The sequence below is a fragment of the Sminthopsis crassicaudata genome, chromosome 4, assembly GCF_048593235.1.
Source record: "Sminthopsis crassicaudata isolate SCR6 chromosome 4, ASM4859323v1, whole genome shotgun sequence".
Lineage (NCBI taxonomy): Eukaryota > Metazoa > Chordata > Mammalia > Dasyuromorphia > Dasyuridae > Sminthopsis > Sminthopsis crassicaudata.
The window spans coordinates 282,819,690-282,832,428 of NC_133620.1; the positions used below are offsets into that span (position 1 = coordinate 282,819,690).

The window sequence follows — 12,739 nt, forward strand, 5'->3', positions numbered from 1 at the left end:
TCAGAATTTGCAATCAATCATATTTTCCCTGGCGATGGTAATACAAGTTTTGTAGCAATTATATTGTTTTCTTCATTGCCTTCTACTTTTTGGATACTTCTTTCTTCTGTAAAAACACCTCTCATTTGGAATCTTTTGGCTTCCTGAGTAATTAAAGCCATACCAGATCAAAAGTGTAGACACTAAAGTGGCAGTCATCAAAACCATTTGGTACTGCCTATGAAATACAGTGATTGATCAGTAGAACAAGTTAGGTATGTAAGGCACAATAATCGGTGACTATAGTAATCTAGTTAGTGTTTGATAAATCCAAAGACTACAGATTCTGTAATAAAAAACTCACTATTTTACAAGAATTGCTAAGAAAACTAGAAAAGAGTATAGCAAAAATTAAGCCCACATCTCACACACTATACCAAGATAAGGTTAAAATGGGTTCATGATTTAAGACAAGTAAACAAGGAGAGCAAGGGATAGTGTTATCTGTTTGAAGAAGGAAAAAATTTATGATCAAAGAATAAATAGAGAACAGTATGAAATGTGAAATGAATAGTTTTGATTGTTAAATTAAAAAGGTTTTGCACAAACAAAACCAATGCAGTCAAGATTACAAAGGAAGCAGAAAGCTGGGAAACACTTTTTACATTCATTATTTCTGATAAAGAACAAACTCAAATTTATAAGAATACAAGTTATTCCCCCAATGGTCAAAGGATATGAACAGGCAGTTTTCAGATGAAGAAATTAAAACTATCTATAGTTATAAGAAAAAATACTCTAAATCACTACTGATTAGAGAAATGCAAATTAAAACAACTCTGAATACTATCTCACACCTCTCAGTTTGACTAAGATGACAGGAAAAGATAATGATCAAAGAGTATGCAGAGTTTTAAACTGGGTATATTTTTAACTTGCTCTCCAGGATGGTTGGATCAGTTCATAATTCCACCAACAATGCATATCAGTGTTCCAATTTCCCCATATCTTCTCCACTATCATTTTCCTTTTCTGTCCTATTAGCCAATATGATATTGAGGTGGTATCTCAAAGCTGTTTTAATTTGCATCTTTTTTTAAATTTTTAAAATTCTTTTTACATAATAATATTTTATTTTTCCAATTACAAGATAGTTTTCAATTTTATTTTCGTAAATTTTGTTTCAAATTTTAAATAATATTTCCATATTAGTCATGTTGTTAAGAAAAATTATTAAAAAAAGGAAAAACCAAAAGGAAGAATGAAAAAGGTGAAAATATATGTTTCAATCTGTATTAAAACTCCATAATTCTATCTCTGGTTGTGGTTGGCATTTTTCATTCCCAAATTCATTAGAATTGTCTTGGATCACTGTATTACAGAAAAAAGTTACATCTACCACAAGTGATCATCACACAATCTTGTTTTACCATGTCCTTCTGTTCTGGTTACTTCACTTAGCATTAATTCATGAAAGTCTATTTAGGATTCTTACAAGGTGCTAAGTCACTGGAATGGATATAATTATCTAATTTAGCATGGTACTTAACAATTCTCTAGTTCAGAGTTCACACCTTTCATACCTTTAAAAGAGCATACTTTTAAGGAGTTCCCACGAGCCCAGAGAGTACCCACAAGCCCATTCTCTGGGAGGATATAAGGAGCCAGAATTCAGGGAGGAGGAGTCAAAATTTCATTCCCACTTCAATGTTCATGCTGGCTGGAGACATCCTGACAAGCACTCTCGGGGAACCAAAGAGAGAAAGAGGCCTCTAAGAAAGCTAGTAGAGGCCAAGTGAAGGAGACAAGATTTGAAGGACAAAATTAAGGATCTGGAGATAAGATTTGGGAAGAGACAGTAAAGGACTTTAACTCCTGGCTGCATTTTGGGATTATTGAACTGAACTGAAATTAAGGCTGCTTCCAGAAGCTCCCCAAGAGAACGATTACAACTTATAATAACAGAACATTACAAAAGTAACATTACAAAAGTCTTTCCTCTTTTTTTCTTTCTTTTATGATCTCTTTGGATGTACCTTATAAAACATTTATAGCAGCCACAAGAATAGTTACATCTTCCTAGAGTAAGGAGGCCCTAATTGCTATGGGAAATTCTAGGATGTGAAGGGCTTAGAGGGAATGAAGGCTAGCTGGGTCCCTCCACAAAATGGAGGCTTCAAAAATGAAAACGAAAACAAATGAAAAAGATGGCAAGCTTTACAGGATAAGGTTTCAAGGTAAAAAGCTCTAAAGGCTGAGAAGTTCTAAGGTAAGACAGCATGGTATGGAATTCTAGAAGCCCAGAACAGTAGTATCTGTGAGTGAGGTAAGAAAGCCAAACTGGTTGGACTGTATAGTATGTGAGGGTGAATAATGTATTACAAGTTTGGAGACAGCTGGAAGTCAACTTAGCTATGTAACAAGGAATCCTGATACCACATGTAAATTTAAACATCAAAATTTAACTGTAAACCACAATACTTGCCAAGAAGTTCTGTGAGAATAATTTGTGAAAGGAAATTATTACCTTGTTTTAGTCTTGAAAAAACCAAAAGTAAAAACAGACTTACCTTTAATATTTTTGAACGTGCAATATTTAACACATTTATAACAGCTTTACAATCTGGCCCTTTAATCTGCTCAATAATAAAATTAAATTTAGCAGACATGCGCTTCCAGTGTTCCAATTCAGTAAGTGGACCTGAATCATCAGCTTCTTTTCTCATCTGTTCACTCTCAATTAGAACCTACAATTATTAAAATGATGAGTATACATATTCAATTGAGAAATTTGCACTATATCTCCAAAAGTTGCTATAGATATAAAATCTCTACAGAAAAATATAAAAATGCTCCATTTATTTGGCAGCTATTCACAGTATTTTTGAGAAATTGATATTTCTAAATCATATCTGACAATGTCACTCTTCTGCTCAAGAAGCTTCATTTATACCTAATACATCTTGATTGGATCAGATATAAATTTCTGTTTGATATTTAAAGTCTTCACAAACTGGCTCCAACCCATATTTCCTTCCAGTTGACTTCCCATGACTCTCAACGTCATGTACTTTCTACATTACAACCAGAGTGGACGACAAAATATTCTCTCATTCATGATATTCTATCTCCAACTCTGTATTTCTGAATAGGCTGATCCCCATAAGTAAAATGCACTTCTGCTTCCACCCCTTAAAATTGCCAGCTCCACTCAAGGTTCAGTTCAAGTGCCACTTCCAAATCAAGGCACTTCCAGATCCCCAATATAGTATTTTATATTTATGAGTATTTTTCACCGACTTTCACTGATTGTGTAACAACTATGCCCCTCCTACATCCATTAGCATAAGGACAGAGCTTGTTTCACTTTTACCTTTGAATTTTCAGTACCTGGTCTATACATTTCAAGGAAACCAGAAAATAAGCTGAATAAATATGAAACTTTACCCTATAAAGTTGTTTCCTGAATCTTATGCTTTTGTAGTACAAATTAATTAGTTTTGGTGGGAAATGCTTGTGTGTGTATCTATCATCTCTCTATCTACATAGATATATCTCTCTATATATAGTTATAGATATGGGTGTTTCTAGCTTTATCATTAGGATCCCTGCTTAAAAATAAGATTGATTACTTTGGCATAACTTGCTCTTACTGATTCTTTGCTATATCTGCCACTTTCTTCATTAAATGAGCATAAGACATCTGTTTAATAAATCGATGAATATGGTTTCAGATTGACAGTTCAGCTAGTTTGTCATTTCTGGAATCCACCAATAAATGCTAAAATCCTGTTCTAATGCTGGTGGTTAAAGAGAAGAGTTTGGCAATAGGAAAATTATCTTAGACCTTATGCAAGTAATTTCATCTACTTAATTAGTTGTCAAAAAGACTCAGTCTTTTTTTACCTATGTAATGGTCCCAAGAGCATCAATGTCAATGACAGCAACACTGTTAGTATTTTTTTTAACTAACCATTATAAAATTGTTTAATGTAGGTACAGCAAGCACTTTAATCAGGTTTTTTTTTGGGGGGGGGAGGGGGTTGTGTTTTTTTTCCTTGAAATCCAAACATGTCTTGTCTACTGATTTGATATTAATATATCTGGTATTCAATTTAAATACTCTATAGAGATTGAAGGAAGGAATAAAAAAAGGCATATGGAAATAAATGTTAAGTGCAATGGGTGAATCTAGAAATAACAAACCTAGTTAAGGAGTCAGAAAGATAAGAACTACATACACAATTAAGAGAAAATAATTCCAGAAACAACTTTCCCCAAGTTTCAGGTGTCTCTTTTCAGGCTCAGTCCTTTCAGTTAACCAAATAGTCTGACTGTTCCCATTCCTTAAATTCTCCCTACTATTTTAACTCTTCTTCTGGTCCACCAGAAAACACTGTTTGGTTATAGTTTAGTGATAAAACTCATTAGGCTTAAATTTTATATTCATAAACAAGTCTGAGTGAGTCTGATCATAAAAAGAAATGCATCAATCAATAAGTATTAGGATTCTATTTGGCCTCTTCATCTGTTTTATGGACTATATACAACATGTAGGAATTGGGATAAAGTTCAAAATATTCTTCAAAATATTCCTGGATTGTTACAGTCTTATTCTTAATTCATTATGCAATTTTCTACAGATAAAAAAATTTTCTCTAGATTCTTAATATCAGCTTCAATTGATCTATAATTAGTTTGTTGATCAAAGACCAGGCTATAGTAAATAACATTTGTAGGGGAGGGTAATGTGAAATGTGAGTCAGTCTTCCCGGAAAAAGAATAGCTTAATTAGAGGGTTTCTTCCAGTTAACTCCACCCACAAATTCCAAAGGAGCTATCCATGCCCCCTCCCTCTCTGGTATACAGCACACTAGACCGTTATTCCTTACATATCACTATCTTGTGCACCATTTAGACAAGTACATAAGTGTCAGATATAGAAATAGACCTCACAAATAGTGAATCTGCACTAAAGCTACACATGGGTTGATTGCTAAGAACGAAAGAATCATAAATTGAGCTAAAAAAAGACCTCAGAAGTCATCTAGTCCAACTGTCTCATTTTACAGATGAGGAAACTGAGGCTCAGGAAAAGAACGTGATCTGCCTAAAGTCACATACACAGTAAATGAATCACATGAGGTCCACCAGGGAATCCCCTTCATATACAAGAATTAGCAACCATTTGGGAGAAGTGTTATTTAAAGCTAATAAGAAGTATGATGGCTCAGTCTACCTGTTCAATCTGTTTATGCCATATCATGAGCACTTCTTCTAGTTGATGAACCATTTCTACATTAGCAGCTGCTACTGATACTTCATCAAAGGAATACAATTTGGTCAAGTCAATAGTATCAATCTTCTTTAATTCTACAGTTCCCTCAATACTTATTCTGGCACCTAAAAGCAAACAAACATTGGAAATCATATAAACTTTCCAAAAGAATGATAATACATTCTTCTTTGTAAATACCCATATGTTGCCTGACACGTATAAGCACTTACCAAAAATTTGTTTAATTCAAATTAATTGAATAATAAATGCCAATATGCAATTTTATCAATATCTATTTCCCAAGAATATTAAATTTTAAAAGATAGTCATTCATTTAACAGAAATACAACTTAAATAATAACTATGTCAGTGATTTGGTAAATACCTTTTCTTCAAATTTAATGACGCTAAAATTGGACATTTTCAAATGTACTTTAAAAAACAGGACCAGCCTTTACTAGCAAAGGAGAAAATGCTTCCCTCTCTCATAGAAGAAACCAGTTGCCCCATTTCTAATATAAATCTTTAGAGAAGGGAAAGAGCTTGTTGGAAATGCTCTCTGATCCTAAATCTGATTGCAAGGTTGACCATACTTTCTGTAGAACAAAACATTTTTTTCCTTTAATTCTGCTTTGAATGAAGTTCTTAATAGTCATAGGTTCTAACTTTTTTGGCATGAAGATATATTTTCATTTTTTTCATATATAAAAGATCCCTTTTAATACATAAGAAATTCCTTTCTTAATAAAACCTGTACTAGTAATATATTGAGAAACTAAACAACAAAAACTTATGAATTCAGTAATTCTGTCCAATAATTGTATATTGTATTAATTTTATCTATATTCTTTGAAAAGGTATCTTACATGGGCCTTACTTATCAAGTTATAGAAATAACGTCTGATTATTTAACTGAATTACTTAATGAGATGGCTTTTATAGCACAATGGGTAGAAAAAAAGTTATGCTGCATATTTATTATAAGAAGGATTTCTTATAAAAATGCACTAATTTCCCACTAGTCAATAGATTGGAAACAAGTGGTTTATAACAAATTTAATTTAGCAAGTTAACTTAACAAGTACACTTTTTATTTTGTAATCCATTTTATTCCAAACTATAGCTAATTCTTACCATCTAAAAAGGCAAGGAATCTGTTGATTGTTTCTATGAAGACAATTTTTTCAGTTTCTCCTTGTGTGGTCTGGTTTAAAGCACCCCAATTACTTGTTGCATGAATAGCAGGTAGAAAAATCTGTGACAGCATATTCTTAATTCCTACTAAGAGTCCTTCAGATGCATCCATAAAGTTAAACAGAGTTTCCTACAAAATGTAGCAGTCAAATATTTATGACAGATTAAATATGTCACAGAATTAGTGAAAAATTATAATCATCAGACTGGCATTATAGTTGTCGTAAACAATTTAACTTTATAAGAAATTTGAGTAGTATCAAAAAGAATGGCATTATCAACAACATAATAGATTCTAGCTCAAGCTCAACTATTCAATGTCTTACTACAAGACCAAATTTTTCTTCTGTTTCAGTTTACAAATTCATAAATTTTAAATTTTAGTCCTTGGCGGGGCAGCTAAGTGGCGCAGTGGATAGAGCACCAGCCCTGAATTTAGGAGGACCTGAGTTCAAATATGGTCTCAGACACTTAACACTTCCTAGCTGTGTGACCCTGGGCAAGTCACTTAACCCCAGCCTCAGGGAAAAAAATTTTTTTATAGTCTATGCTACCTTTTTATGTCATAAAAGTACTGAAAAAATAAAAGAATTTTATGTCATAAAGGAACTGAAAAAGTGATGATGAAGGTAACAATGATGATGATGATGGTAAAGTATAGGGAAATTCTTATATCAACTATATTATATAACTATACATGAAATGTAAGCATGGCTTAGAAGATAAGAGAGCTGACCAAATCAGAAAGATCTTGGGTTTCAGTCCTCCTTCTGATACATACTATAACCATGGGAATGTTATTTGCAAATCCCCATGGCTACAAGTTAAAGTTGATTATGTGTACCAATGAAGAGAGTCCTCAACAGGAATTAGAAACCCTGAAAATTCATAGATCCATACTAAATAAATTCTGAAATTGGCTTGGATGTATGTTGGAGAAGGGGGGTGGCATAGACATGAGATCTCACTGGTTTGGAAAATTCCCAATGTAGAAACTTCCTCCTAATATAAGCAAAACTGGAAATCATAGTTTTACAAAGTTTTACAAATCAGATTACCATGGTCAGACAGCCAATGTATATTCAAGCTTCTTAACCATGTTCTTCCTAATACATACACCCCCTCCTCCTATTTCTTAATTGTATTCAGTACTTTCTCTTGGATCCTCTAGACTTCTATAAAGCTACTTAAAACTCTTTCCTTCCATACTCTGCTACCTTGTGGTATTCCACTGCTAACTTTAATTCTGATAATGTTGATTATTACCATCACCATAAGCCCATCTCTACATTATATTATGCTAGACACTGCCCAGAAAATGCTAAAAAAATAATGTCACTGCTCTCAAAAAGTTTTATCTAAGAAAAATAATAATTATCTGAAATATATATAAAGGGTCACTTAAAAAGAGATGGTCCATTGATGTCCAAAAAATATAGAATGAAGGTCACATAAAATTTAAGAAAAAAAAAACTTTACTTTTAAAGAGATGAGTTTCACAAATTCTATTTTTAAAACTAAGAATGTATAGAATATTAATAAAATACTTATAAGAAGTAGTATAGTATACTAGGAAAAGTCCTAGACTAGAAAGCAGAGGAGGCTTTCTCCAGCTCTGCTAATGTGTGACCTTGGGTTGAACCAATTGAGCCCTAAGTTTTCTTCCAATTAGAGTCTATTTTGATGTACCTGCGGTTTATATTTCAGCAACTTTAAGTTAGCAGATGAAATGGACAAGTAAATTACTACTGATTTTTAATGCTTCCTTATAATTTGACACTGTTGTTCAAGTCTTCTGAGGAACTTTCTCATCTTTCTAAATAATTCGTCTATGCTTTGACTACTTCTTTTTAGTTTCTTGATGCAACTGTTCACCCAAGGTTCAATCTTCCAACTTTGTTCTACTTTCTTTAAACTGTCTTCCTTAAAAATTTCATCAATTGATTTAAGCCTTTCCTAGCTGTGTGACCCTGGACAAGTCACTTAACCCCAGCCTCAGGGGGGAAAAAATTTGATTTAAGCCTTAAACATCTCCTCTATACAGATGGCTCCAAGCTCTACATCTTAAGGCATTACTTCTCTGGTTACAGTTACATGCCCAAACTTCTGTCTTGTATCTCCAAATAACTACTGGACATTTTCATTCAAATAACAAACCTGTCCTCTCACAACAGGTCAAAAACCAAAAATTATTTTCCCTTAATTTCCAATGACTGGAATATAGATGTCAACTAAGAAGTAAACAAAGGGTAAGCTGCTTATTTTTCACTTGAGGAAAGTAGTAAATTCTCAATCTTTACACCTATCCAGATGCCATTAATTTCATCCTTAAGAAACCAACTGTCTTCTTCCTATAAGCTAAGGATTTGATGAGTTCGGTGCAATCAGCCCTCTAATATGCTTCCAATTGAAGAGAAAAGCAACACTAAAACAAGAGAAGCAGACAGATTGATTGCTGAAACAAAGATTTGTAAACCCCAAACTTAAACCCTAAAAATAAACAAAATATTAACCACAAGCACCACTTCTCTTTTTCATTGTTATTCAATCATGTCATCTTGTCTAACTCTTCACCACGCCATTTTGGGATTTTCTTGGCAGAGAAACTGGAGTCATTTGCCATTTCCTTCTCCAGATCAGTTTACAGATGAGGAAACTGAAGCAGAGTTAAATGACTTGGCCAGGGTCACACAGCTAGTGTGTCTGACTCAGGATTTGAATTATGAAGAAATGATTTTAAATCCAGTATTCTACCCACTGCAACCACCTAGCACTTTTTAAATCACCTGCAAATCATCTGTTTTCATTTATCTCTCTGCCTCATAGTAACAGCCATGGACTTCCTTAAAAAAAATTCATTTATTTTAAACCTTAAAGAACTATCCAAAGTAGAACTACTAAATCAAATTTCCCATTACTTGATCAGAGAAGCTCTAAGATTAATGAAGTCTGCTAAGAGGGGAAGTGGATCAATTTTAGAATGAAAATATGAGGGGAGGTGAGAGGAGAGAACTTTAGAGAGCAAAAACCCTTAAAACCTATATAGTACTTTATAACTAGGTGCTCATCAATTTGAATTCCTCCACAGATGCATATTCCAAAGGGACAAATTAAAAAGAAATTATACTTTTGGAAAAGACAGACAAGAAAACCTAAAGCTGGTATCTCTCGTCTGTTTCAACTCCTTCATTTTACAGATGGGAAGGTGGGATCAAAGTCACTTAACTTTGGTAAGGGGACTGAGCTATTTTAAAGTCAGAGATACAAAAACTATTTTTTAAAACATACCTCAGCTATATTTTTTGCATTTATAGTAAAATCATTCTTATATCGAACAAAAAATAAACATAATCCTTTGAATTTCTCAGGTGCAGAATCTACATATAATCTCATTATTTTTGCTCCTTTTGCAACTCCAGTCAATACTCGACCACATTCTGAAAAAGAAAATTGCCTTTTTAAGAGTTTTTAAATGATCAGATGGATCATTTGAATTGTATGCAATTTTGTCTATTTTATTTTATTATACATTTCCAATATGCTGAATGAATCTTTCAGTATGTCTACATTAGAAAATATAAATAATGGCTAATCTTAAGAAAAATGTCCATTTCTTATTTCTCTAGCTAAAAATCCCCACAAAATGTATCTACATTTGTTTTTTTTTTATAAATAGCATCTATTTCTTGATTAGACAACTACACAAAGACAAATTAGGTGAATGATCAAATGATCTTAGTAGGTATAGCCTAGATAAAAGGTCATTTTTTGTACAGAGGTCTCCTAAGAAGCTGTTTCAGAAATGGAAGTTGAGCTATCTGACAAATACTCTCCTTTAAAATGAATGTGAATAGACAATGACCACAGTGTGATTAGAAAGTATTGCAAATGAAATGTGATTTTAAATATGCTGCTTATATAGTTTGTTAGAAAAGACAATGAAATCTAGAAATGTAAGCAGTGTGCTACCTAAGTAGGATGTTAATATTTCTCAGGGGAATCCTGGAGATTTGTGAAGAAGATGGAATTTTGGAAAAATGAGTGTTAAAAGCATGAAGCAGCTCTTTTAGAAAGAAGAGAGACTTTAGATTGAGACTATAATAATAAAAGGAAAGCTACTTTAAAGAAGTCTCTCTTTGGCATATATAGGCTGGGTTCTAGAAAAGGAAATGTTTATGGAAATTCTGAATAGGTCCTTGGCAAACTACTAAAATTTTCATCCAAAATATACTTTATTCTCAGAGATCTTGACACTAAATGTACTCAAAATGACTGACACTGTATATACAACATATACTGCAGAAGACACCATTGGGGATAGAATATAACACTACCAGTAAAGGTGAAAGGCATAATTGCCAAGAGCAGGTCTTTAAAAATGAAATCCTGACACAAATGTTAAAGACCAAGAAACATTTACCCAGCATCTGGATAAGCAGTCAGAGGTTATTTAAGAACAGCTCTGAAAAGAATTTCAAATCATCAAACATTGTATTAAGGATTGCACCATACCAGTGACAATAAGAGAAATGTGAATTAAAGCAACTCTGAGGAAGTGAAGCCAAAAAAGCAGGAAAAAGGCAGCAACTAGCTAGAGCTTGCCCGAAAACTACTCTGTCACACTAAAGTGAGAGTGGAGCACAGTGCAGCCAAGTTAGCATAGTCCTGGCTCCAGCAAATCAGGAGCAAGCTTTGGGAACCACTGAATCAATAGCAACAGAGGCTGCTTCCAGATCTCTGAGTCTACAAATGGTAAAGGAGTTGAAGAACTGATTAAAAGGAGATTATAAGAGGTCTCTCTGTTGGCACTGGGAATAGGACTCTATTGCTTTACCCATACTCAGATCCAGGACATAGTCCCAAATTGCTGTCCCAGGGCAAGAAGAATTAGCACACCAGAACTTGCAGCCATAGTGGAGAGAGGAGCCTTGTTACAGTTCCTGGGCAGAAGAGTGCTTGTGGTCAATAACAGACCAGAGCATAGACCAAAAAAGTTGTAAACATACTTCTTCTCAGTTCATATCACACTGAAAAAACTGAAATTTTACAGGTCCCTAGAAGTATCTCTGAAAACCACTACACTTATAGCATGGGGCAGTGTATCCTCCACCCTGGTGTATCCTCCACCTACTTTAACAAAGAAGTAAAAGTCAAGAAGTAAACTAAGAAAAGCAGCAAACAGCAGAAAAATAATTCTTACCATAGAAAGTTACTGTGATGACAAGGAAGATCAAAACAAACACTCAGAAAATAAAATCAAAGCTCCAACATGCAAAGTCACCATGAAAAATATTAAATGATTTCAGGCCATGAAAGAGTTCAAAAAGAATTCTGAAAATCAAGTAAGAAAGGTAAAAGAAAAATTGGAAAAAGAAATTAGAATACAGGAAAGACAAAAAATGAGTCAATAGCTTAGAAAAACATACTTTTAAAATGCTGCTGAAAATAACACCTTTAACAACAGAACAAGCCAACCAGTAAAAGAGGTACAAAAAGCCAATGAGAAGAACATCTTGAAAAGCAGAATTTGTCCAAATGGACAGAAACACAAAAATTCACTGAAGAATAAAACTAAAAAGTAAAATTAAACAAATGCAAAAGAAGATTCAAAAGTTCACTGAAGAAAATAACTCCTTAAAATTAGAATTAATGTTTACTTATAGGTAAATGTGTGTATTTGTGTGTGTGTAAGAGTAAGTATTTTTAGATATGTATGCATATTGCTCTATGCATGTGTGTATATCGCCATATGTGTATGTTATGGGACTGTGGATAGGTGTGAATGTATATATAGAAAAAAAAAAAAAAAGATTAAAGGAAAAAAATATGCAGGAGAAAAAAGAACAACCTACAAGGAAGCAAAGGAAAGACAGACACCCCTGAATATAATTTCTTATATATTCTATATTCTATTCTTTCTTGAACTGATAATTTATTGTTATATATTTTGAAACCTCCTTGATATTCTGCTGGGCACATGCCAATGTTCTGCTTTTTGTTTTGTTTTGTTTTACTTTTCTGTTTTTTTCCTATTTTGTCTTTTTTAAATAAACAGAATAAACTTTAAAAATTAGAATTGAGCAAGTAGAAGCTAATGACTTTATGAAACATCAAGGAACAATAAAACCAAAAGAATGAAAAAATAGAAATGTGAAATATATAAATGGGGGAAAAACAAATGATCTGGAAAACAGATCCAGGAGAGAGAATTTTAAAATTCTGAAAACCATTTTTTAAAAAAGGATCCCAGGTATCATCTTTCCAGAAATTATCAAGAAAAACAGCCCT

The 12,739-nt window shown here is 33.2% G+C and overlaps 1 protein-coding gene across 1 annotated transcript in view; it reads right to left on the bottom strand.

Annotated features, from left to right (window-relative positions):
* The window catches only part of DNAH8 (dynein axonemal heavy chain 8), a 408,086-nt gene that overhangs the window by 363,289 nt on the left and 32,058 nt on the right, over window positions 1–12,739 (bottom strand). Inside the window, exons 5-8 of the mRNA XM_074311023.1 lie at window positions 9,740–9,888; window positions 6,392–6,581; window positions 5,219–5,382; window positions 2,550–2,726 (exon numbers count right to left, since the gene is read on the bottom strand). Of these exons, the coding sequence (XP_074167124.1) occupies window positions 2,550–2,726; window positions 5,219–5,382; window positions 6,392–6,581; window positions 9,740–9,888 (680 nt within the window). The remainder of the gene's footprint in view (window positions 1–2,549; window positions 2,727–5,218; window positions 5,383–6,391; window positions 6,582–9,739; window positions 9,889–12,739) is intronic.